This window comes from Nymphalis io, chromosome 23 (genome assembly GCF_905147045.1).
Source record: "Nymphalis io chromosome 23, ilAglIoxx1.1, whole genome shotgun sequence".
In the NCBI taxonomy this organism is placed as follows: Eukaryota; Metazoa; Arthropoda; class Insecta; order Lepidoptera; family Nymphalidae; genus Nymphalis; species Nymphalis io.
The window spans coordinates 1,650,313-1,677,800 of NC_065910.1; the positions used below are offsets into that span (position 1 = coordinate 1,650,313).

At 40.3% G+C, this 27,488-nt stretch overlaps 2 protein-coding genes and 1 non-coding gene across 10 annotated transcripts in view; 1 reads left to right on the forward strand and 2 right to left on the reverse strand.

The window, feature by feature from the left end:
- Nucleotides 1-21,935, forward strand: part of LOC126777622 (protein lingerer-like) — a 31,082-nt gene extending 9,147 nt beyond the window's left edge. For 3 of the 8 annotated variants that reach the window (XM_050500706.1, XM_050500707.1, XM_050500705.1), the window contains exons 7-27: nucleotides 389-465; nucleotides 751-825; nucleotides 1,332-1,421; nucleotides 2,297-2,371; nucleotides 2,623-2,707; nucleotides 2,991-3,076; nucleotides 3,158-3,322; nucleotides 3,619-3,711; nucleotides 4,108-4,192; nucleotides 4,444-4,574; nucleotides 5,281-5,364; nucleotides 10,380-10,481; nucleotides 10,694-11,074; nucleotides 11,443-11,541; nucleotides 11,654-11,734; nucleotides 11,813-11,969; nucleotides 12,651-12,751; nucleotides 13,271-13,390; nucleotides 17,736-17,771; nucleotides 20,017-20,111; nucleotides 20,621-21,935. In XM_050500706.1, coding sequence (XP_050356663.1) covers nucleotides 389-465; nucleotides 751-825; nucleotides 1,332-1,421; nucleotides 2,297-2,371; nucleotides 2,623-2,707; nucleotides 2,991-3,076; nucleotides 3,158-3,322; nucleotides 3,619-3,711; nucleotides 4,108-4,192; nucleotides 4,444-4,574; nucleotides 5,281-5,364; nucleotides 10,380-10,481; nucleotides 10,694-11,074; nucleotides 11,443-11,541; nucleotides 11,654-11,734; nucleotides 11,813-11,969; nucleotides 12,651-12,751; nucleotides 13,271-13,390; nucleotides 17,736-17,771; nucleotides 20,017-20,103 — 2,210 coding nt within the window. In that variant the 3' untranslated portion in view covers nucleotides 20,104-20,111; nucleotides 20,621-21,935. The remainder of the gene's footprint in view (nucleotides 1-388; nucleotides 466-750; nucleotides 826-1,331; nucleotides 1,422-2,296; nucleotides 2,372-2,622; nucleotides 2,708-2,990; nucleotides 3,077-3,157; nucleotides 3,323-3,618; nucleotides 3,712-4,107; nucleotides 4,193-4,443; nucleotides 4,575-5,280; nucleotides 5,365-10,379; nucleotides 10,482-10,693; nucleotides 11,075-11,442; nucleotides 11,542-11,653; nucleotides 11,735-11,812; nucleotides 11,970-12,650; nucleotides 12,752-13,270; nucleotides 13,391-17,735; nucleotides 17,772-20,016; nucleotides 20,112-20,620) is intronic. The other 5 variants (XM_050500708.1, XM_050500709.1, XM_050500711.1 and 2 more) reach the window with 5 other exon arrangements.
- Nucleotides 21,936-22,970: 1,035 nt separating this feature from the next.
- LOC126777698 (6-phosphogluconolactonase) lies at nucleotides 22,971-25,044 on the reverse strand. Its single transcript, XM_050500838.1, has 4 exons — nucleotides 24,834-25,044; nucleotides 24,528-24,728; nucleotides 23,423-23,703; nucleotides 22,971-23,314 (listed from the first exon to the last, which is right to left on the reverse strand). The coding sequence occupies exons 1-4, from the start codon at nucleotides 24,949-24,951 to the stop codon at nucleotides 23,216-23,218; spliced, it is 699 nt and encodes a 232-aa protein (XP_050356795.1). The 5' UTR covers nucleotides 24,952-25,044; the 3' UTR covers nucleotides 22,971-23,215.
- Nucleotides 25,045-26,775: 1,731 nt separating this feature from the next.
- Nucleotides 26,776-26,859, reverse strand: Trnal-cag (transfer RNA leucine (anticodon CAG)). The gene has a single exon. It is a non-coding gene; the product is annotated as a tRNA-Leu (tRNA).
- Nucleotides 26,860-27,488: the final 629 nt, after the last annotated feature.

Below are 27,488 nucleotides of genomic sequence, written 5' to 3' on the forward strand. Positions count from 1 at the left end.
AGACGTACATCTTATGGTATTCGTTGCATTCAACAAAAAAAAATTCCAAAAACCAATTTATAATTTTGTCGGGACCCTTCCTAGGTCTGTATGGTTTACTGGTGGTTCGACTTCGTTTAAACCCAACCTGTTAGGTACAATCCCCTCGTCAGATATTTGGTTTAAAGGTTGAGTGAGCCAAAGATATTGTAGAGTACAAGGAACTAACATCTGAGGTACATGTAAGAGCACTCAGTGTAAAGACTTGTTTAAATTTTCTACATTAATGTAAATAGGTGAAGGTAATCAGTTACGAAAATCATTTTAACTTTTTTCTAAAAATAAAAATTAACTAGTTGTCACCAGCTGATAAGCGTATGTTTAAATTAACAAAAACTTAAATTTTCAGGTGGCAACATCGACTCATTTCCTACCACAGAAGACTGGGACAATGAGGAGTGGTCTGGCTCTCTTTCAGATACTAAGGTACTAAAAATAGTAAAAATGTATTTTATAGTTTACGAATAGAAAATTTATTTTATTTTATTTTTATTATAATTGGGAAACATACAGTACACACCACATACATTATACAACAATTAACTCGTTCGCACACCAATCAAGTTTCCACTTAAAACTAATTCATGTATGACAGTAAACAAGCAATTTTGTAATTTATAAATAATAATTATGAAAATTATTTACTTTTCAATAAGGTCACAAAATGAAATGACTCAATTTTTTCAAAATATGCTATATATCGTCTCGCAGGTGTTCACGCCGAGCGTGAATACGCAGAACGCAGGCAGCGACGCAGACGGCACGTCCGCACAACCGCCCGCCACAGTGAGTTGTCTCATATAAATACATTTAATATTTGCTTACTCTCATCTCAATTATTTGGGTTCTACACTTTGTGTTTCGTGCTCTTCCATTCATTCATTCTCAGCAGATTCCTAGGACCAGGAGTATAAATAAATAAACTTTGACTTTGAATTGTCATGACGTCATTGTTTGGAATTTAAATATTCTATGGTTGGTATGGATTCGTGAGTGAATGGTGTTTTTCAATTCGGTGGATTTGTTAACGAAACTTTGACACATCCAAATTTGATGTAGATAGTGAGAAATCATCTGTAAAATTATTAATTCTAAGTTGTCAAGTTAATATCAGGTTTTTATATGTTCAAGTTCATTAAAAAATATATATTAAATTATAAATCGATAATAATTCGTGTCTGCTTATTTGTTGTGAGTAATTTATTTAAAATCATATGCTTTTATCGCAAATTTGATAATAATATAATATTGGTTAAAAAGTTATTAAGATAATGTTGTTATTGTTGTTACAGGAGGATTGGGAGTGTACCGCGGAGACAAATGGTCCACGGGAACCTCACATCCCAACTTACACCTACCACAATACACAGCAACACATCCCGGTAAGATTAATTATTCATGGTTCACAAATTATAACGTAATAGTATATAGTAGCAGCCTGTTAATGTCCCACTGCTGGGCTAAGGCCTCCTCTCCCTTTTGAGGAGAAGGTTTGGAGCTTATTCCATCACGCTGCTCCAATGTGGGTTGGTAGAATACACACGTGGCAGAATTTCAATGAAATTAGACACATGCAGGTTTCCTCGCGATGTTTTCCTTCACCGTCAAGCACGAGATGAATTATAATCACAATTTAGCATGTGAAAATTCTGTGGTGCTTGCCCGGGTTTGAACTCACGGTTAACTCACTTATCGGATAAGATTCACGCCTTCTAACTACAAGTCCATCTCGGCTTTTTTTTAATTATAATTTATATTAGTATAAACATTTATTTTTTTATAGATTTTTTCATCAAAAAGTATTCTGCTGACCATGACAGCATGTTTTTTTGGCGTAAGAATATATGTATGTATATTCTTATGAAACAGGTAAGCGGACTGGCTAATGGGCCACCTGATGGTAAGTGCCTGATGGTCACCACCGCCTATTGACTTTGGCGATGTAAGAAATATTAACCATTTCTTATATCTCCAATGCGCCACCAACCTTGGGAACAAAGATGTTAAATCCCTTGTGCCTGTAGTTATAATGGCTCATTTACCCTTCAAACCGGAATACAACAATACTGAATATCGCTGTTTTTGGCGGTAGATTATCTGATGAGTAGCAGTACCTGCCCAGATATTAGGGCTTGCACAAAGCATATTTGCAGCATTTTCCTGTTGTATGCAGTGAAAATGATAAAAAAAAAAAGTTATTTCAAGTTTGTGTTGTATTATTTAATTATTTATTAAAATACTAATACTTGTGTTTTAGCCGCAACTGAGCGCAAACAGCGCCCCGCCGCCCAAAAGCGAACCCGACAGCAATTACCATGCGCAGCACCACCAGGTATCATTATTCGCTGGTTGCAAATACAGCATCTTACTAATTAGTAATACTATTAGCTTATTATTAATGTTATCTTTTATAATATACAAAACGAAATTAAAAAAATGTTTGACCTTCTCTACAAAAGCTCACTTATTTCATATTCCAAACCAAAATAATATACTTATTGTTTTAAGTTAATACAATCATAGCGATATAGGGTCCTTATGTTAAAACAAATAATATAATCAATATGTATTGCGATTTTTCAGCCGATGGGTATGTCAGGAAGCCTGAGTGCGGCGCAGACGCAGTACCTGTCGCAGCTCACGCAGCAGGCGCAGAGGCACGACGCCAGTGAGTGCTTGTGTAACACGGTTTATACCTATTTGTTTCGCCGATATTGGCAGACTTAGGCTGCATAATTTAAGTCCCAAATGTTTTTTCAATGTTTGAACTTATGTTTTTATTGTGATTTTAATATTTGTCACAGTCCTTATGACTTTTTTTTCAATTAAATTTTATAACAAAATGCAATTTTATTTTGTTAATAGGTTTTCAACAATATTTATTAATGTATTAAGAAATAAACAAACCAATAAAGAGTACTATTACCTATCAATAACTTCGATTATTTCAGGTGTCTACACGAGCAACTACGGCGTGTACGGCGACATTTCCACACAGCGCAAGACGCAGCGAGTACGAGTACCGCCGCCATCTAAGGTTCGCACGATAACGTCATCGATACCGATGCGCCCCACCCGTGCACCCCGAGAGTACTCACGAGCCGGCCGGCGCCCGCAGATCCCGTCGTCGGCGGTGGAGATGCCGGGCGGGCCGGAGAGCGGCGGCGGCGTGTTCCTGGACGTGCAGTTCGGCGCGCTGGAGTCGGACGCGCTGCACGACGCGCCCGCCGCCTGCGCGCTCGCCGCGCCGCCCGCACCGCCCGCGCCGCCCGCGCCGCCCAAGGTCAGCCTCGAAGTGGCCTAGCCCGGCTGAGAGGCGCTTACAGGCTGTCACTTATGAGCAACATCATTTTCGAACACTCCAAATGTTGATTACATTGGGCACAAATTAATCTTATTTCTTAATCTCAATATATTTTATCTATTTTAATTATTAATTAATAGTTTGTCTTATCAGAGTAGATAACTAATCGTACAAATATTCATAATATTATTATTGCTAATTATTCCTGTTTCAATTTCACAAGCATTCACTACATTATTTTTTTGTATTATCTTTAGTAACTCTTTTATATATAGCAGGTCACACAAGCAGAAACACAGCCAGTATCCTCAAGTCATGAAACAACGACAGAGGCCCCAAGCAACAGTTATCCCAACACAAACAGTATGGTGAGTGCAACGTCATCATAATACTTATTAGTATTCATCGTATAGTCGAAATTTGACCAAAATCATTGAATATTTGAGGAAAACACATACGAATTTCAATATATCGACTTTTTTTTTACAACATAATTTAAAAAAATCTGTAGACAAAAAAGTGGAGAAAAAGGCACAGAAATGTCTTTGGCAATTTTTATAAAAAAAAAAATTACACATGTTATATAATTATATGTTTTATATGTCAATTAAAATGGTATTTGCTTATAAACAAGTTAATTATAATATTAAATCTCTATAAGTTTGATATAATAAATATTTCAAATGTTTACAAGTTATGTGCTTTGCATAATAATGGCATTCAAACATCTTTAAATTGATAATAATACGGAATATCTTGTTTAGCAGTTAAGTGAAAGCTTATCGGTAGCAGAAACGACGCCAGTGAGTCAACCGGTTACGACAGAATCTACAGTTACAAACAGCACATGTAAGTTTATTTAACGATGAATACGAATCGAAGTTGAAGGGGAGCTATGGCAACACTACCGGTATATCTCATTGTGTCATGCATACATATTGTATGTATGGACTATTTTTTTATAGTACACAAGAGTGATCATAATGGTGGATAGTGTAAAAGTCAAACTCCTAATCCCAAACGAATGTAACAACATCCATTTTTTTATATAATGTAATATGGCTTAGTGTAGCCAGTAACCAAGGCCTGTCGTGTCGCAGCGCTGGACAAGCTGTCGGCGTCCATGAAGCAGCTGGGCGTGGCGGGCGCGGCGGGCGCGGCGGGCGCGGCGGGCGCGGCGGACGCGGCGCCGCCGCAGCCGCACCACCACTACGCGCACCACCGGCCCAAGGTGAAGGGGCTCAGCGCTGGTCTACTGTAGATCTCATGACCTCCTCCGTCAGGCAGACCCGAAGCTCCTGGGTTCGAATCCCATAGAAAGCTAATTGTTTATCTGTCGAAAATTCTCAGTAGCAGCCCGGAGTCTTGAAATTGGAAGTGTGTACACTCCCGTGCCTCGGAAAGCACGTAAAGCCGTTTGTCCTGCGTCTAAACAATTTCCGGTCGTATCGGTTTCCGTCCAATCGGATTATGAGAGTAAGGGAATAGATAGTGCGCTTGTGTTTGCGCACACACACGTGCACTATAATATGTCCTGAGCAGTTGACTAATCTCGTCAACTATTCGTGGCTGAAATCGGTCCGGAGGAAATTATTATTATTACAGACCTCTATGAACAATTTCCTTTTTCTTTCTACTTTTTTGTATAATTAAGATAAATAAAAGCAGTACTTGCAACGATATTTTAACTGAATATATATGAATTAAATGAGCATAAAAAATAAACTCCGCTAACGGAATTTTGTCAGCAAACTGACCTTACGACATCATCATACATTGAAAGACTTTATAATAATGGGACGATCATAAAATTGTTAACCAAATTCCGCAAACTTGTTAGCAAACGATTACATAAATATTATTACGATTATATAAATATTAATACATAACGATTATAGAAACACAGCATGTTATATAGTGACAATAATTTCCTGCAGACGGTCGGACAGCAAAACGTGTACGCCCATCACGCAGTGTCGCATCACCCGCCCGTGTACGGAGCTAATGTTTACGCGCAACAGGTATTATATATACATTACATTCACTTGCATACTAAACAGATATTAAAAAAAATTACAAGATATATAAGGCAACAGGTATTATGTATACATTACATTCACTTACATAGCTCGCTCCATAGCACGCTGAGCGACTTTGAATTTGTGGACTAGTCCCGCAGTTAGTGTCCACGTTTCGGCACCGTATGTCATGGCAGGTAAGACGCATTGGTTGAAGACTTTCGTCTTCAAACATTGCGGTATAGACGACTTGAGGACTTGACGAAGGTTGCCAAATGCTGCCCATCCCAAGCGAATTCTTCGATCGGCTTCCTTCTCGAAGTTGTTCCTACCGACTTGTATTATCTGTCCTAGGTAGGTATATTCACTAACAACTTCGAGAGGTTTCCCCTCGACGTATATCGGTCCCGGCACGACATGCCTATTGAACATGACCTTGGTCTTGTCCAAGTTTATACCGAGACCGACACACCGGGAAGACTCGCCTAGGCTACGCAGCATTTCGGTGAGTTGTTCCAGCGACTCTGCTATGATGACGATATCGGCGGCAAATCGAAGGTGTGAGATGTACTCGCCGTTTACATTGACTCCATATCCAGTCAAATCCAGCGTCTTGAAAACGTCTTCCAACGCGTTGGTGAACAGTTTCGTTGATATTACATCCCCCTGTCTCACCCCTCTGCGCAGTTGGATCGCCTTCGTCTTACAGTCCTGGATGTGGACTGTCATTGTAGCGGCTTTGTACAGACATCTCAGTACCTCGATATATCTCCAATCGATATGACATCTCTGCAATGAGTCGAGCACTGCCCAGGTTTCGATGGAGTCGAAGATTTTCTCGTAGTCCACAAATGCCATACACAGCGGCTGATTCTTTTTTTTTTTTTTTTATATGCCCCGGGATGGCAAATGACTCCACTCCACCTGATGGTAAGTGGTAGTAGAGTCCAAACGCGACGACGGCCAGTACAGTCGGGAAGAATGTTCTGTACTAGCCGTCCCCGCCATGCCGGCCCGCAAGATGCCTCTTCACGCCTCGTTTGAAGGAACCCGGGTTGTAAGAGGAGGGGAACACGTGAGCTGGTAAGGAATTCCATTCTTTGGTAGTGCGGCAAAGAAAGGAGTTGCCAAATTTCTTTGTGCGCGATGGAATTGATGTCACAGTTAGGCGGTGACATCGAGAACCAGCTCGCGTGGACTTAAGAAGGAAGGGGGAAGCAGGAATTAGAGAGAATAATTCCTCAGAGCACTCGCCGTGATACAGTCGATAGAAAGCGCTCAGTGCTGCTATCTCGCGACGCAATTGTAAAGGTTCAAGGGTGTTTGTGACCTTTACGTCGCCAATAATGCGTACTGCACGTCGCTGCAACCGGTCCAAGGCCTCCATTAGGTACTTAGCGGAGCCATCCCAAAGGTGCGAGCAATATTCAACGCAAGACCGTACCTGTGTTTTGTATAACAGGCACAGTTGTTGTGGCGTGAAAAAACGCCGCACCTTGTTCAGAACTCCGAGTTTTCGTGAAGCTGTTTTTATAATAGCCTCGATGTAATCCCTTGGACTAAGGTCGCAGCGAACGTCCATCCCCAGCATGGCGATTTTGCTTTGTATCATCAGCGGTGTGCCACAGAGGGAGGGATGAGGGTAAAATGGTGACTTTTTCGCTGTGAGAGCGCACACCTGTGTTTTCTTGGCATTAAACTCAACAAGATTATCAGAACCCCATTTGGCGATGAGCTCTAATGTCCTATCGAGTTCAATGACAAGATTCTCCCGCCTCTCCTCAGTTTCCGCCCGCCCAGCCACTGCGCGTCCGTGGTATCCACCATGCACTGTACTGTCATCTGCATAGCAATGTATGTTCCCAAGAGAGAGCATATCATTGATATGCAAAAGAAAGAGTGTGGGAGATAGCACAGATCCCTGGGGGACCCCAGCATTCACTACATAGAATTGTGAAGCGCAACCATCTACTAAAACACGAAGGCTACGCTTGTGTAGGAAGCTGGCAATCCAGGTGCATAGCTGAGCAGGCAGACCATATGCCGGTAGCTTGGAGAGAAGACTTCTGTGCCAGACCCTGTCGAAAGCCTTGGAGATATCGAGGCTGACAGCCAACGATTCTCCATGCTTGTCGATAGCTTCACCCCAGAGGTGCGTTACGTACGCTAGAAGATCACCTGTGGACCGTTTTGGTCGAAACCCGTACTGACGATCATTAATTAGACAGTGATCTTCTAGGTAATGGATCAGTTGGTTGTTTAAAATCCGTTCCATCACCTTACAAAGTACTGAGGTGATAGCTATTGGCCGATAATTTGCCGGGTCAGACCGATCCCCTTTTTTGGGAACCGCTTGCACATTAGCTCTTCTCCAAGCCTCCGGCACACATCCCGAAGAGAGAGAAAGTTGGAACAGGCGCGTTAACACAGGAGACAGCTCCGCTGCGCACTTCTTCAGCACAATGGCTGGTATTCCATCGGGACCGCTAGCTTTCCGTATATCGAGTGATTGCAGCTCCGCACGCACATCACGTTGCCTGATTTTGATGTCAGGCATCGTGTGGCCACATGAAGGTATTGTTGGTGGCTGCGCACTACAATCATCGATCACAGAGTTGTCGGCAAAGAGTTTAGCCAGGAGGTCGGCTTTCTCCTGCGGACTGTGAGCTAGCGATCCGTCCGGATTTCTGAGCGGTGGCAGCGAAGGTTGGCAGAAATTGTTTTGCACAGACTTGGTCAGACGCCAGAAGCTACGGGAGCCCCTAGGATGCGAAATAAGGTCATGACCAATCTGTACAATGCGCTGTGCATCCGCTCTCGTGTATGCCTTCCTACAGGACTTGGAATTTTTATTGTAGTTTGCTTTCAGTGAGTCAATGTTAGATGCCCCGCTAATGCAGCCGTTGATCCACGCGCGATATGCCGCCTGCTTAGATGATACAGCGTCGGCACATTCACGCGTGAACCAACGGTTACGCGTACCCCTATTGATGAGATCTGAGCTAGGAATGTAGTATTCCATTCCTAACATGATCTCATCAGCAACAGCAGCGGCACTAGCTGTCGGGTCATTCCCACTGAAGCAACGTTCCTTCCAAGGGACTGACGCATAGTAATCGCGCATACCGTCCCAATCTGCCGACTTATAGTGCCAAACGCGACGTTTGCATACCGCTGATGGCGGCAGCTTGGCCTGTGGCACTTTGGTAGATATAAGGCCGTGATCCGAAGAACCAAGTGGAGCCTGAACCACAACCTGATATTCCACCGGGTGAGAAGTCAGCAGAAGATCCAGTAGAGAAGGCGCTTGCCCATCAATGTCCGGGATCCTGGTGGGCTGATCAACCAGTTGGGTCAAGTCGTGTGTGAGAGCAAAAGCATGAGCAGTTCTTCCAGCATGGTCAGTTTTGAGGGATTTCAACCATGATTCATGGTGAGCATTAAAATCCCCCAAAAACACCAATTCCGCGTTAGGAAACTGCTCTTGCGCAGCATCTGCCACCCGACTAAGATGGTCGAATAATCGGCTTGTCTCCAAGTCACCATTGTGGGATCTGTAGAGGCACACGTAGACTCGACTCTGACGAACCAGGTCCACACGTACCACCAACATGGAGAAGGAGGGGTCCTCCAAGCAGCGCAATCGGTGACAACAAACATCCGCCCTGACGAACAAGCATACTCCGGCTTTCGCTTTAAAAGATTCTTCCAGCATGTAGCCGGGATAGTTAAGGTAGCTGGTGTCGGCAGGGCGGAGTATTTGCGTCTCCGTGAGAAACAACATTGCTGGCCGTGCTGTCTCGAGATGGTGGTGGACAGCGTTGAGGTTAGCATGGAGTCCTCGGATGTTAGAGAACTCGACCTCAAACAGCGTGGGTATGGTGGGGGTGTGCACCGCTGAACGACCGTTATTTCTTATTTGCGCTACCATTTGGAAATTAGGAAAAGAGACGTGAGGCGAGCGACGTATTGCCACGATAGGGATGGGCAAAGTATGGAGGCGTGTTTTCCCAAATGTTTGCCAAAAAGGAAAATATACTGATCCGCCGGACGGAAGGGCCCCCGAACCCCCCCGGAAGTGGCCGCCGGGACCCCACCTTCCGGTCACCAACCGGCACGACGGTCCACCCCGAGATTATGCGTGGCCTGGTGGGGCAGCCTCGAGAGCTGGTTAGGCACGCTCGGGCCCCTGTACTATGCCACGGGCGGCCAGCGGAACAGCCGTTTCTTCGGGTCTCCCTGTCCGGCAGGTCAATACAGTTTCCCCCGGCATTGGTTCAACAGCCGTCTCCACTGGACCAACACCCATCGCGGCAATACTCGCTCGGGCACTGGCTGTACGCTGGCTGACCTCGAAACGCGGCTGCAAGCCACTTCACGAGTTTTTCACCATGCGTACGGTGGTAACAAGCCAGGCGGATGTTAGCATCCTACCACCAGATGAGCAGATGGTCGCTCAGATATCCCTTAGTCGCCTCTTACGACACCCATGGGAAAGAGAGGGGCAGTGAAATGTATTCTTTCTCCGTCACTGCACGGAAAGTGATTCTACTCTTCGGTCTTCTGCACAATCTGCCGAACAGTATGGATGTGGTCCACGGTGCTGTAGCCTGATCGAAAGCCGGTGTGAAAGTTGGCTTTATGTCAATGGTTATTGGCCCAGTTTTATAACATTAAATCTAATAGGTATATATTTTATTTTATCTTTGATTATTTTATAAATATATTATTTTATAAATAATTAAAAATATTTTTTATTAATTTGTAATAATAAATATTAGATATAGTTATATATATAACGCTCGAAGCTAGAGCGATTCGACTTTATTTGTCGATATCGGTGTAAAACCCGAGCTAGATAACCCGGCCTTATGTGTCGTTCTATCAAATTAACTTGATTGGGCGATGCTTTGAAAGTCATACATTTTCAACGGTGACTCCTCGTTTGAATAAAACATCATTATACTAAAAAAATAAATCGTAACCGTAATAAAATCAACATTTATTGTTTCATAAAGGTGAATTCCACAAACGCGTCGCTAACGGGCGCCTCGCTGGCGAGTGCGTACCCCTCCAGCGTCACGCTCACACAGTACCAGCCCATCATCAACTCCTACCAGGTACTCGCACAGTGTGCTTCACAGTTAACAACAGTCAACATATGTCACAAGCTATGAAGTGGTCTTGCAGTTGCCGTGGACATGTTGACGTCCACGGAACAATCGTCTCAAATCAAATTAAAATGCAATGGTCATATCTCGTTTGACTCGAACTCGTTTAGAGTCAATACTAAGTAAGTAGCAGCTTGTAAAGTCCCCGTGCTGGTGCGCAGCAGACGCCGGCGTCGTCGGCGGTGTCGGGCGTGACGGCGGCGTACGGCGGCAGCGCGCTGTACACGGCGGCGCCCTACTCCGCGCACCCCGCGCCCTACCACCACCCGCCCAAGCACCACAAGGACGCGCAGCCGCAGTACGACAGCTCCGTGGCCGCCAGCAACAGCCTGACCAGCACGTCCACCACGCAGACGTCGACGGCCAAGGTGGCCACCACGACGGTGAGCGGCGCGGCCGGCGCGGGCGCCGCGTCGTCGGCGGCCAGCTCGGCCGGCGCTACGGGCGCTACGGGCGCGGCCGGCTACGCGGGCGGCGCGCTCTACGGCGGCGCCTACGCCTACGACGAGCAGCTCATGAGGAGTGGCCTGCCGCACCACATGGTGAGATTACAATTTCAATTCTTTCCTACAATATTACAAGTCAATAAAGTGATAGTAAAGCAGTTACAAATCATAGAAAAAATCCATACTGTTCCGCATAATGTGAAATACAAAACTTTCGACACAAGTAGAGAACTACTTCCCATTGCGTTTTTATATTCTCCTATAATATTACATTGCACACATTTATGGTTACTTTGTGAGTAATCCAACCTCGTGTATATTTCTTATAATAACATATAATATTTTTTTTATTTTAAACTGTAAAAATTTATAAATTCGCGTAATAATGTTTATAACTTCAGCTAATGTATTATATGAAGAAATGTGAATGTAGGGTTAGTATTTATTGGAAGGATAATATTCAGGGTGGATACTATGAAGTTGGCTACAGTGCGCGGGAAGGAACATTTGGATTGGGAGCTGGAGAGAGGTTTGGTAGGACAGACGCTGCGTCACCTCAACAGGTGAGACAAATATAAGCTTATAGTTGAATTCTAAAGATATGCTTATATAATTGTTATGAAAAATTGGCCTCTTTTTTATATATTTTCTGAAATTAAACATTAAAAACTCCAGGTTCCTGCCGCGTTACCTCCAGGCTATGCATACTTCTACCAACCACCGCCTACAACGTACCAGTATGGTGTCTATCCCACGGTAAGTGTCGTTATCTATAGATTTTTATTGTTATACATATTTTGTTCATACTCAACTCAATGTATTTATCGATTTCAGTACGGTGGTGGATCCAGCGTAGGGGGTGTTGGCGGAGTGGGAGGAGTCGGTGGTGTAGGCGGAGTTGGAGTTGGCGGTGTGTCCGGCGGTGGTAAGGTTTCTGCGTACTCGCAGCAGCAGCAACCGCCCTACGACGCGCAAGACACTTACAAACCTGGTAAACAGATCACGATTACTATTTACATACCTTAGTTCATAGGACCCCTCAGTGTAAAAATATAAAGGTAAATTTAAATCATACTGTATTTCCATCTTTCAGTAAAGTCCGAAGTTTATATTTTTTTTTTTTTTTTGGATATAACTTACCTAATATACAAGTAACTAGAACTAAATAATAATTATATAACTTTTGCAAATCATATTTAATTTAAATTATTTAAATATTTCCATTACATCGCATTAATATAAACATAATAATTGTCAATTATTACCATACTCTAAACATTTTTAAATTATTTTGGTAGAATCAACTATAATCCGCCGGTTGGCGTGGTTGGTAGATTACCTTGCCTTTCATGCCGAAAGTTGTGGGTTCGATTCCCACCCAGGACAGACGTTTGTGTGCATGAACATGTCTGTTTGTCCTGAGTCCGGGTGTAATTATCTATATAAGTATGTATTTACAAAAGAAAAGTAGTATATGTAGTTTATCAGTTGTCTGGTTTCCATAGCACAAGCTCTGTACAAGCTTAATTTGGAACAGATGGCCTTGTCGGGAAAATGTCCCAGGATATTATTATTATTATTATAATCAAAAAAATACAACCGAATCTTGTATGAAACGTAATAAGTAGACAAATATTGAATGTAACTTAATAACAAGTCGCGTGTTCACCAGGCGGCCCCTACACGGGCAGCGCCAGCAAGGCGGCGGCCGGCGCCACCGAGCTCTCCAGCGCCATGTACGGGAAGGCGCACGTCGCGCTCAACAAGGTCAATGTGAGTCGCCCGTGCCGTGTCCACGACACGTCACTTCCGTATACGTTACTTGGTGGTGGGGCTACGTGCGAGCCCGCCTGGGGAGGTCCCACTCACTCACCAAATATTCTACCGCCGAAAAGCAATATTCAGTATTGTTGTGTTCCGGTTTGAAGGGTGAGTGAGCCGGGCACGGGGGAGATAACGTCTTAGTTCCTAAGGTTGGTGGCGCATTGGCGATGTAAGGAATGGTAATTATTTTTTATCTCGACAAAGTCTATGGGTGGTGGTGACCACTTACCATCGGGTGGCCCATGTGCTCGTCATAGGTAGGCGACCTATAACATAAAAAAAAACTTAAAATACGATATAATTTTTTCGGCTACTGTGTATAACTATGAGATTTTCTTAAATCTGTCCTTATAATCATCATTTTATTTGCATGAAATGTAGTTTTACAAATGTTATGATTTCTTTATAAGTATCTAATACATTTCAAATGATGTCTCATTATATCTCACCCCCGGCCGTGTCTTGCAGAGCTACGAGAAGGCCGGTTTCCACAGCGGCACCCCGCCCCCCTTCGGCGCCGGCTCGCACCTGTACATCCCCGCGCCGCCCCACCACCACCCGCACCACCACGCGCCGCAGCAGCACCAGGTACCACCGCCACCGCCGCCATCCGCGCCGCGACACACTTAGACGGCACCATTACCTAACAGCCATTACACACGTAAACACATACAACAGTACGTATATTGGGTGATGAAGATAAACGTGCATGTGACTCACACTAATGCATATATATATATAATATTACTAATTGCAAACCATGAACACTCTACTTCCATCGCATTACAGATACACCGAAACGACAATTATAAATATGTTACGCTTTAAGCATAACTAAATTCTCATCGACCAGCCTATTGAGTGATTTAACTTGCAAATGCTCAAACGCTATTGAGCTTGCTAGTCGCTTCTATTGAGATCTGATATATGAGCAGAGCTTAATAATCATGCCGAAATGTAGTTACGGTTTTTTTTTAAATCACCAACAACCGGCTCTCAAGCCGTAAAATACAATGTAATTGTAAAATGTGTAATTCAATTAATTTCTTAGCTTAATGGCTTTTAGTTATGTCAACAGGGCACATATTGTTACGTCAATTGTAGGTTTTTTTTTTAAATATAGAATACGTAGGATGGAGAAGATTGGTGCGGTCGGAAATACAAAATATTCTCTCGAACCTAACATGCCCCTGATGCTGAATATGAAATTGACCATGGTTAAAAAATTATCTTGTAATAGGGACCGCACACTATATTACTTAATATTTTTAACAAATTTATAGTAGTAATTGTAGTGGTGGGGAGCTCTTCCTGTTTGGACTCTGCTAAGTTCATCATCTGGGTATGGGCATTGAGTCTTACCACTAGCTGCGAAATTCCTCACCGAAAACAAATTTAATTGCCAGATCATTCCTTAAGACCGAAAAGGCGAGGGCATTTTATAATAGTAACTGAAGCCTCAAAGTTAATTGGTGGTAGAGCTTTGTGCAAGCTCGTCTGGGTAGGTACCACCCACTCATCAGATATTCTACCGTCTATTATGTCTATGGGCGTTGGTGACCACTTACCATCAGGTGGCCCAGATGCTCGTCCGTCCTCCTATTCTATAAAAAAAAAAAATTTCTTTATGTGCCATCAGATGTCATCCTTCCATCTGGAAGATACCAATATAGACATTCACTTTTTATTAATATGCTATATAATAGAGAAATTAGGTCATGTATAATTATTTTTATAATTTCTATTTTTACCACGTTTTTATTAACTCGGTTTGGCAAACGTCTTTGAATTTATTTTTAACTATCTTCCTGATGAGTCAGAGATTTCAAAATTCTATATTAAATTCAGGGTTGGAATGCAAAAACAAAAAAAGAAAATAATGGTATGAGTGCCAAGATATTCACGAGAAATTTGTAAACATCAGCTTTCAATCTCAGTTAGCCTACCGTGTACCGGTCTCACGCACACATTGCTCTTATAACAACAAATCTTACGCTGACGTCATCTGATGCTCGAAATCTTACGCTTACTCGTCTGACGCTCCAAGTCTCAATTAGATCCTACCGTGTACCGGTCTCACGCACACATTGACGCACTTGTAACAACAAATCTTACGCTGACGTCATCTGATGCTCGAAATCTTACGCTTACTCGTCTGACGCTCCAAGTCTCAATTAGATCCTACCGTGTACCGGTCTCACGCACACATTGACGCACTTGTAACAACAAATCTTACGCTGACGTCATCTGATGCTCGAAATCTTACGCTTACTCGTCTGACGCTCCAAGTCTCAATTAGATCCTACCATGTACCGGTCTCACGCACACATTAACGCACTTGTAACAACAAATCTTACGCTGACGTCATCTGATGCCCTAAATCTTACGCTTACTCGTCTGACGCTCCAAGTCTCAATTAGATCCTACCATGTACCGGTCTCACGCACACATTAACGCACTTGTAACAACAAATCTTACGCTGACGTCATCTGATGCCCTAAATCTTACGCTTACTCGTCTGACGCTCCAAGTCTCAATTAGATCCTACCATGTACCGGTCTCACGCACACATTGACGCACTTGTAACAACAAATCTTACGCTGACGTCATCTGATGCTCGAAATCTTACGCTTACTCGTCTGACGCTCCAAGTCTCAATTAGATCCTACCGTGTACCGGTCTCACGCACACATTGACGCACTTGTAACAACAAATCTTACGCTGACGTCATCTGATGCTCGAAATCTTACGCTTACTCGTCTGACGCTCCAAGTCTCAATTAGATCCTACCATGTACCGGTCTCACGCACACATTAACGCACTTGTAACAACAAATCTTACGCTGACGTCATCTGATGCCCTAAATCTTACGCTTACTCGTCTGACGCTCCAAGTCTCAATTAGATCCTACCATGTACCGGTCTCACGCACACATTAACGCACTTGTAACAACAAATCTTACGCTGACGTCATCTGATGCCCTAAATCTTACGCTTACTCGTCTGACGCTCCAAGTCTCAATTAGATCCTACCATGTACCGGTCTCACGCACACATTGACGCACTTGTAACAACAAATCTTACGCTGACGTCATCTGATGCCCTAAATCTTACGCTTACTCGTCTGACGCTCCAAGTCTCAATTAGATCCTACCGTGTACCGGTCTCACGCACACATTGACGCACTTGTAACAACAAATCTTACGCTGACGTCATCTGATGCCCTAAATCTTACGCTTACTCGTCTGACGCTCCAAGTCTCAATTAGATCCTACCATGTACCGGTCTCACGCACACATTAACGCACTTGTAACAACAAATCTTACGCTGACGTCATCTGATGCCCTAAATCTTACGCTTACTCGTCTGACGCTCCAAGTCTCAATTAGATCCTACCGTGTACCGGTCTCACGCACACATTGACGCACTTGTAACAACAAATCTTACGCTGACGTCATCTGATGCCCTAAATCTTACGCTTACTCGTCTGACGCTCCAAGTCTCAATTAGATCCTACCATGTACCGGTCTCACGCACACATTAACGCACTTGTAACAACAAATCTTACGCTGACGTCATCTGATGCCCTAAATCTTACGCTTACTCGTCTGACGCTCCAAGTCTCAATTAGATCCTACCGTGTACCGGTCTCACGCACACATTGACGCACTTGTAACAACAAATCTTACGCTGACGTCATCTGATGCCCTAAATCTTACGCTTACTCGTCTGACGCTCCAAGTCTCAATTAGATCCTACCATGTACCGGTCTCACGCACACATTAACGCACTTGTAACAACAAATCTTACGCTGACGTCATCTGATGCTCGAAATCTTACGCTTACTCGTCTGACGCTCCAAGTCTCAATTAGATCCTACCATGTACCGGTCTCACGCACACATTAACGCACTTGTAACAACAAATCTTACGCTGACGTCATCTGATGCCCTAAATCTTACGCTTACTCGTCTGACGCTCCAAGTCTCAATTAGATCCTACCGTGTACCGGTCTCACGCACACATTGACGCACTTGTAACAACAAATCTTACGCTGACGTCATCTGATGCCCTAAATCTTACGCTTACTCGTCTGACGCTCCAAGTCTCAATTAGATCCTACCGTGTACCGGTCTCACGCACACATTGACGCACTTGTAACAACAAATCTTACGCTGACGTCATCTGATGCCCTAAATCTTACGCTTACTCGTCTGACGCTCCAAGTCTCAATTAGATCCTACCGTGTACCGGTCTCACGCACACATTGACGCACTTGTAACAACAAATCTTACGCTGACGTCATCTGATGCCCTAAATCTTACGCTTACTCGTCTGACGCTCCAAGTCTCAATTAGATCCTACCATGTACCGGTCTCACGCACACATTAACGCACTTGTAACAACAAATCTTACGCTGACGTCATCTGATGCCCTAAATCTTACGCTTACTCGTCTGACGCTCCAAGTCTCAATTAGATCCTACCGTGTACCGGTCTCACGCACACATTGACGCACTTGTAACAACAAATCTTACGCTGACGTCATCTGATGCCCTAAATCTTACGCTTACTCGTCTGACGCTCCAAGTCTCAATTAGATCCTACCGTGTACCGGTCTCACGCACACATTGACGCACTTGTAACAACAAATCTTAAGCTGACGTCATCTGATAAGATGCTTACACATAAAAAACGTGATATATTAAAAAAAAATTATCATTAATAATAAAAATATTATAACATAATTTAAACAAACTATTTCATTACAGTTGTTACGCTTGTATTTATATAGCATCAAAACATACGAAGAAAACATCGAGCTAGCGATCGAGAAACACATTTCAGTTATTATAATACCATTGCATGGGATTTTTACATAGAGGAGGTGTTTTTTTTAATTTGTTATATTCTTAGAGTTTGCTTTCGTTTGTAGATGGATGGTCGGGTGAACAGTAGTCATAATAGGCGGGTAAGTTATAAATATATGTTTATTTTGCGATGTCTAAACGTGCACTGGTGTTGTCGCTCCTTATTATATATTCGTGTTACCCGCCTTTATCCTCATATCGCATGAAATCTATACAACCCGGTTACAATATCTATGACCCGACGCCGATGACGTCATATCGGTACGGTCTAAAGAATAAACATCACTAAAAAATATTAATAACTAACCGTCGACAATCGACTTATGATGATATACTATTTTGATGCGTGTATTCTTGAAATTTTATAATTATTATGACCAATGTCGCATTACACTCCGATTCATGCGGTGAATCTCAAGTTTTTTCTTAAAGAATAGCACCGATGTTATACTTCTGGCTAATTATTTTCCGAATTTCTTCCCGAATAAGTTGATATACTCAAAAAAATACATATAAACTATATATATATTACGTATATATAGCCAATGTTAAATATAATTCCGATTAGTAGTTCACAGATCAAAGGGTAATATTATATGAGTCGGTCTTTAGTTAGTTTCGAGTTCGTTCTTATAGAACGGCCCTAAAGATATTACTGTGACCGTGTTGTAATTGTATTATGAAAATATTCTATGTCAGTAGAAGTTGTTAAATTATTATCTGTACCAGCCAGAATTAAAATACTGTCAATCGTTCTGGTTGTATTTGTTTTTTTTTTTTATTGATCATAATTAATTTATGCAAACGTTGATAACTATTCAGCCATGTATATTATTGTATATTTATCAATAATTAATAAATTGATTTAATAGTTTAATTTTCTACAACTTCTATTGAAATGAGAACATAATATATCTTTTTGTGATATGTATGTGACATGTAACTAATAACGTGCTTCCTGCTTACTCTTGTGTCTGATATTTATATATATATATTTCATTTATTTAAATACATTAATATAAAAAAAAATATGGTGTCTTTAGTTTTATACTTTATTAATACTTATGTATATTACCTACATACCCCATAACCCTAATATAATACTCGGATGCGGATGTTGCTGTTGTAAAAATCGTTTCAGCTTATGTGTTCTACATGCGATGGCTAAAAAAAAAATTATACGATTTTCTATCGTAGCGCTATGTAAACTCCCATTTATGTGAAATGCCTCTGTTATAATAGTTCGTTAATTATATTCACGTACTGTTCGTAGGCGACTTGTTGCGAAATTATTATTCTACTCGTAAATAAGTAATTGTGTGTAAGTATAGTTGTCGTTTAGGTAACGATGATCTAATTTATATAATATAGTATGGAATGATATGTATGTAGTAACCGGCAAACATCTTGATAATAATATTTTACTGCGCCTTTAAAGGTATCTAGGAATCTAATCTAGTGCGCAATGAATTGTCGAGGAATCGCTGACTCTGATTGTACAATTTATGTTAGTTTCGTAGTCCGAGATCCACCAATAGTGGTGCTAATGTAAATAAAAACCCTAAAGTTAGATAATGCAGCAAACAAATTGTGTGCATGTACCGTTTGGGTGTGTAAATAAATTATTATCATTATTATTAAATTATTATTATTATAACTGACGTTTTTTTAAGTATCTTTGTTCGTCACACGTTTGACAGATTATATATTGACCATTTTTCTCTTAATGACTTAATATTTTCTTGCATATAATTGTATACTAAATTGTATAATGACAGGAGTTGCAGTAATAAGCAAATTTTATATTTACATATTTAATGAGATTTTCATATAGCTCATAAATATGATCACAATAAAAATTTCATGTTAAAATGTCGTGAGGCAAAAAGAGCCAACTCAGTATGGTATGCTGAGTCGAAACACAGCACTGGTTTTCAGTTTGTCCATTTACTTTGGAGATTACGAACAATTATACAAACAATAACAGATAAAAAATGTGTCTTTTATAAATTAGAAGTAAAATTCATAATATTATATGTACGTACCACCAACCCGCATTGGAGCAGCGTGATGGAATAAGCTCCATACCTTCTCCTCAAAAAGGGAGAGGATGCCTTAGCCCAGCAGTGGGACATTCACAGGCTGTTACTGTATATATATCGGTTTTACCAAATGTCACGTCAATTCAAGGTTAAAGTTAACTTTTACCTGTGCCTTTGGATTCGCCTACACGTGCGTAAATTTTCTCTCACCGCGCAGTAGAATGTTCAAGATGTGTGCCGGTTTTTGTAAAGGAAATAGACCGAAGGTCTAAGGGTTAAATGTGACGTCATGGTGTTGTTGCAGGAGAGCGGGTCTGCGGGTCGCTCGGGCGCCGCCAAGCCGGCCGCCAGCAAGCCCTCCTACTCGCAGTCCTACTGGGCGCCCAACTAGCTCTCCTGGTGGGTCTCGCCGTGTGCGCCGAATTACATATATATTATCTGTGAAATAAAACAATATATAGCAAAATATTGTTTAAAAAAAAAAGGATTTTGATGTCGACTTAACCATGAATAAAATAATGTGTTAATGTCATTCATTTATTTAATTTAATTCATTTATTTAATGTACTTGTAATGGGCTTTGTGCAAGCTCGTCTGGGTAGGTACCACCCACTCATCAGATATTCTACCGCAAAACAGCAGTACTTGGTATTGTTGTGTTCCGGTTTGAAGGGTGAGTGAGCCAGTGTAATTACAGGCGCAAGGGACATAACATCTTAGTTCCCAAGGTTGGTTACGCATTACCAACGGTAATACCAATGTCTAAGGGCGTTGACCACTTACCATCAGGTGGCTCATACGCTCGTCCGCTTTCCTATTCTATAAAAAAAATATGTACAATACTATCCACATTTACTCACTTAATATCTTGTGGTAAAATCATAATATCGATATTATATGTTCGACAGGCTCTCACCACACAAGATAAACACGTGTACATAGAAGGCGACCGCTCCCCTCAGAACTCAACTGTCGTCGGCCACGCCGGCCGCGCCGGTCGCTCCGGTCGCTCCGGCCGCCGGACCCGTCGCCGGCGTACCCGCACTGTCCTGTGTAACGTGTAATCATGTCATTTGTCGCGTTATCGTCGCGTGCGCACGAGAAACACTTGTTGATAGATATTTGCAGATTTAAGCTTAGAATGACGCGCTCACCCCGTACCCGATCGCTTCTAGGTATTTTTTTTTTGTTAAGGTGACTCCTGCGGCCTTCCTGCGCGTTTCTAATGTGTCAATTTGTATGGAAATATTTTAAAAGTAAAATAATTGATAGTGTATAGTGTCGATTTGTAAATGCTCTCCTAAAATAAATATATAAAACTAACGCGAAGCGAATGCCGCTCGACTAGCTACGTAACACTTTGTAATATTGACGCGAATACGAAACTTTTGTATCGTTCGTGCTGGCGTGCTATTTACTTGTATAAAATGTGACAAGCGTCGGGCGCACGTGTGGGCGTGTTATTCTCCAATCTCTCGTGCTGCTCGCGTGCGAACGTGACCTTGTGTAACAAGTGTACGAAACCGGCCCTCTTCATTTTGTTATGTGCGTGATATATTATATATACATTATTACTACATAAAAACAGACAGTACGTGTATCTATTTAAACGTGTAACTGATATTGTAAAATAAAATGAAAGGTAATTGAATGAAAAGGTAATCTATGTTAATAAAATGTTTCTTTGGAAATTCCTAGTGTATTTAAGCGTCGGGGCGCAGCGTTTTTTTTTTTTAGTAATAACATTATGAAAATACAGCGTTTTAACGCGAGATTAGGTTAGTTAGCTATTATTTGGGTTATTTTTACGGCGAGCACACCCTGCGGGCCCAACGTGTACGCGCCGTGTTCCTGCCGCCCAGTGTGTGCGCGCCCTACGCTCCCGCCGCGTCCCGCGCGAGTCTCATTTACGCGTAAGTCCGCTCCGTTAGGTTACTTTTTTTTAAATAAATTAACAGTAGTGCTACATTTATCTTTATATATAAAAAAATATGTATATGTATGTAAGCGTTTGGTGCGCTATGCGCGCCGAAACTTTTGTATTTAGTTGTCATACTTTTTGTAATTACATATTATTATTAAAAAAATAAAAATAAATGGACGTTGTAGTTGGTAATGTAACAATCGTATTAAAATAGTCGAGGTCTTTTTTATTGTGAAGGAATGTCGAGATGATCTCGCAGGCATTTGAAACTATGAGGGAATACACATATTGGAACATGACATGTTTTTTTATTACTGTTGGCGTTTATGCAGGGGTTGAATACTTAATTGAATTAATAGAGAATTTATACGTGGATCAGCTGGCTTGATATACCACCTAGTCCATCATCATCATCATATCAACCGGAAAACGTCCACTGTTTGACAAACACACCCCCTCCCCCCGCATCCAGTAACTTCCCGCGACCCTTCCGATATCGTCAGTCCACCTTGTATTGCCTGCCCACGCTGCGTGTTCCTGTTCGTGGTCGCCACTCGAGAACCTTTCTGTCCCAGAAACCAAAAGTCTTCTGTGAGTTACGTTAAGAAAAATATATTCACTCATTCATGGGAGGGAAAAAATATATTGATATGATACGTAAGTTATATTTGGTAATTGTTTTCTCCGAACAGCAGGATTAGTAATGACTTGAATATTCCTGCGGGATGAATTTCAAATCCCTAATGTTATGCAAGAGATTATGGGTTATATATATTGCAGTTGTTGATGCAAATGCCTTTACTTGACTTGCTTTTTTATACCATTTAACTTTGATGTCTTCAACGAAGGTATTACTGTATTATTTTATGTTTTGGCTGTAACTTTGATATTTGATGATAACTCTTGGAGAGTATTTCACAGATATTACTTTAAAAAAACATTTGATTGGTTGTTAAGATGGCATGCAATGGATTGCAATATCTGATCATGATTGCTGGTTAAAAAGAATATTCCCTAGGGGTTTTGGCCAACATACTGTTAGATTAAAATCTGAAGATGCGGTCTGTAGACCAGGTATTTTCTCATTTCGTTGAGGAAATCTACCATGAAGCCCGCACTGTGTGAATTAAAATATCACTTTTTTTTTCACTACCTTTGATATTAATAAGTTTAAACATGTAATACAAGAGTTACATGTAGGGTATTATACTACACCTCACATACATTACATTCTCATCTTATTTATATATATATATTATTTCGTCGTACTAAAATGTACGTATCTTAATGACACTTCAATGGGATAATTGATTGTTTTAATAATAAAACAGAACTGCTAATATATTTTTTATTAATACAGGAATGTTTATATGGTATTCTTCCTACACCAACAATAAATGCATAACAATAGCTAAAAAATATTATAAAAATATTCCGTATAAAAACCCCTCCATTTAAGGCACAAAATTTATATCACAATATAATAGCAAAAATCATTGCATCTGAATTAAAGAAAAATTAAATATTAATATTGCTTTAAGTTCCTTTTGCTTCTGTCTTTAATAACTTCATAAAGCGACTACAAATATTCCGCCGCGGCATTGTCCACGATCCAATATAATGAACCTTCTGGCTTTACTCTAGTCGCAGGTAAGTCTTCCTTATCTTTTAATATGCGCTGAAAATAATGAAGCATGTTAGTAAAACCACTATTTATGTATATATATAGTACTATAGTACAAGCACAGCAGTACACTACAATATTATATGATAAAATATTACTCACTTTTACCATTTCAGCTTTGCCAGCACCGCTGATGGCAAAAATGCAGTTTCTTGCATTGTTAATGACCGGATAAGTCATTGTTACTCTGCTCGGAGGTGGTTTTGGTGAATCGGTTATTGGAGCGATTTTTAACACAGTCTCTTCAAGTAAGGGATGACCTGGGAAAAGGGAACATGTGTGGCCATCTGGCCCCATACCTAATAGCAAGAGGTCAAATTTGAAATTGTTACTTTTAAATGATTCTCTCAATTTATCAGTATAATCCTTGGCTGCTTCTTCAGCTGTAAAAAAGAAACTAGCTTGAATATTTGTTTTGTTTTTTATGCGGTAAGTTGCTCAGAATGGTCCAAGTCATATGACATAGCACAAGCCAAACTGTATGGATACTTGGTGGTAGGGTTTTGTGCAAGCTAGTTGGTAGGTATCATCAGATGTTCTACTATCATTGCCAAACAGCAATACTTAGCATTGTTGTGTTCCTGTTTGAAGGGTGAGTGAGCCAGTGTAATTATAGACACAGAACACAATATCTTTCTGTCCTAAGGTTGGTAGGGATTTTATAAAAAAATATACATTTCCTAACCACTACAGCTGTTTAACTTCTAAACATCAATAATCTGTGTGTTCCCATTGGAAGTATAAGTGAGATTTTGTTTTGTTTCTGCCTGTAGTGTTATTTGCCAGTTTGCTTTACTGTTTTAATATTTAAAGATAAAACAAAGAGACATTGCTAGGTGGTAGGGCTTTGTGCAAGCAATATACAGTAATTAATATATTTTGAAGTAGATAAATCTGATGGCTTCCCTATGCACCCCCACCTATAGAACTGTCTTAGACGGGCTGTCACCATGTCTGTTTGTCCTGAGTCTGGTTGTAATTATCTATATATGTATGTATTTACAAAAGAGTAGTATACTAGTTGTCTGGCTTCCATCGTACAAGCTCTGCTTAGTTTGGGATGAGATAGCCGTGTGTGAATAATGTCCCAGGATATTATTATTATGTCTCCAGTCTCATTACATAGTTATCCCATCACATTATAAGACGATATATAATTTTGAAAATATAGGAATATAATAAATAGGTGTATATTTAAATGACTCACCAGTAACACCTTGTTTAATAACAATAAATTGATCTTTTTTTAATTTAGTTTTAGGTATTAATTGTCTATTATATGTTCCGAAGGTTGAGTCTTCACTGTCTTCCGGTACCACTCTCTCGTCACAAAAAGCTAATACCCATTTTGACCACTCTGTGTTAATGCCTGGTAACCCTTCACATAGATATTTCACTACTGACCCTCCTGATTAATAGAAAACAATAAATATTTATAAAAAGTATGAAATATAAAATGATATTAAACTTCTATTATACAATAAAATATTGAAAACATTTTGGTAAACTTTACCGGAAAGACCGACGAAAAATTTTCCCCGATTGAGAATAGAATCGTTTGAAATTTTTTCTACACACGAAGCCAATTTTTTGATTAATTCTTGTTCATTTGCAACCTTTATTGTAGTCATAATAACAGTCTTTTAATAAGAATTTTGATTAACCTTAGATCGACTAAAATACAACCTTCAAGAGTTCTTCAATTCTAGCTGTGTTCAAACTTCAAACCAGTGATGCCAACTTCTACAGAATATTCCCCCTAGGACCAACTTCAAATTCCCCTAAATATCGTAATTTCAAATACAAATAAAAATACATTCAATTAGTATAAAATAGCTGTTGTATTTATGTGGGTGCATTTTACACATTTACATACATTAATTAATGACCTAATAATATTAATGATGATAACAATGAAATTAAACGATTTTCATTCAGTGACCAGAAATCGATGCCCGGGGCTCCTACGTGTTGTACAAGCACGTTGACCGTTGATCTGATTATTTCAATCTCAATGTATTATATTTTTGATTTTAGTTATGGCCGCTTGGAGTTTATATTTGGTTTAGATTGCTGGTTGCGTTCGAAGTTTAATATAAAGTGTATAGAATCGTACGTTTTTTTAAGGAAAAATAAACTTGAATAATCGACCCCCTAAAAAAATCCCCTAAATAAATGTACCCCTAAAAAAACTCCTGGACAACTTGATTCCCCCCAAATTTGTAGGGAAAACCCCCAAGTTGCATCACTGCTTCAAACTTACAGGTTAGGTACCTACTCATTCAGCAATTCAATTTGTGTCTTAACTGTCAAATATATTGGAAAATGGGATGTCATTTTAGGTAATTAATTAACTCATTGTCATTGTATGTAATTAAGTACTTCTTTAATTGGTACTCGTTTCGCTGCTACAGATAAATTTTAAACGTAATTAAAATGAATCGAATATGATTATCATTATCTCAAACTATCACTGCAATAGAATGTATTAGTTTCTTATGAAATATAAATAAAAACTTATTATATTTCAAATTTATAAACAATAAATTAAAAAAATATGCCAATAAAATATATATACGTAAAACTATATTTTACTAAGTATTACCAAGGCCTGTCCCTGGCGGCCTTAGTCGGTGAAGACCTCTCGTTGCCGAGTGTGATAAACGCCATGCTTGGTAGCGAGAGGTGCTGGTTGGAGACGGTCTCCTTCTGCGAAAATGTCATGTCGCAGAAGGAGGCAGCGGAGCGGGAGCGTGAGGAGAGGGCCTCTGCTAACTCGCTTCGCCGAAGAAGACCGGGGAGAAGGCGTCGGCGCTACGCGCATCTTCTCCTCCCGCCGTAAGTGTTGCCGGGGTTAGGGGGTCTTTGTACCCTGAGAACCCCCTAGGATTTGGAGGCCTGCAGAGGAGGGCCAACCGTCGGGGCGTCACGGTAGTATGCGCAAGCGATCCCGTGACGCCCCTCGAAAAGGCGGTGTGGGTACCGCTGGTTTTTTAGTGGGTATTCCGGCGCATGCTCGGCGCCGGCGAGTCCCACATACCCCCCCACTTCAAGTGGGGGAAACGCGTAAACGCGTTTTTCCAGCGAAACAAAAAAAAAAGTATTACCAAGCCACGGCAAGCCTAAGCACTTCCGAGATGTAAAAATTAAGTATTACAATGGATCTTAATATCTCAATTTTTTTTTTGTTTTAATTGCTATATGTATATATATATATATATATATATATATATATATATATATATATAGAATAATTATTGACTAATTATTTTCATATTTTAGAGAAAGTTTATTCATAATAATTTAATGTATAATAAATACAAACAAAAAAGTATTTGAATATATGGCTGTTTTGAATTATATGTCATAAATAATAAGAAAATATTACGTAATTAAAAAATATATTAATCTTAAAAGTAAAATATTTTGTGTAGTATAATAGAAATAAAATAATTTGTCAGAAGTGGGATTCGAACCCACGCCCACAGAAGTGGACTGCGACCTGAACGCAGCGCCTTAGACCGCTCGGCCATCCTGACCTATTTGTAATGAATGAAATTTGTTTTCTAATATTAACCAATCATTATTAATTAAGATTTATTATATTTGTAATTATCAATATCACGAGAAAATATCATAATCCTAACTTTTGTGCAAGACAATAATTATGTTGAGATGAGATATGTATACTATATATATTTATGTCACTATATCAATCAAGTAATATTTAATATTATTAGAATTGTAGCTCATTTTTGTAACATTAAGTATATAAAATTGTTTTTCATTTTAAGACACTTAAAATAATCTATAACTTAATAACAGAATTTTTCATTTACAATATGTTATTAAAATCCGTAACGTAGTATTACTTCTATAGTCTCATATTATTTACTTTCTCATTTTTTTTAAATATACTGCTCGATAATAGATGGCGTTAAATATATAACATTACTTCTTGCTTTTTGACACTAGATAGAAATGTAACCGGTATATATTTTTGTTTTCGTACATGATTTGTCAGATGGCGCTGTTTGATCCATTTTGTTTAATTTTTACATATAGGGTGAGAAAAAGTGAAAGTATTATTAAAAATGGGCACGTCGACCGCCACCGAACGGTTGTTGACCGTCAAAAATATTTCTACATGATGTAATGGTGGTAATTC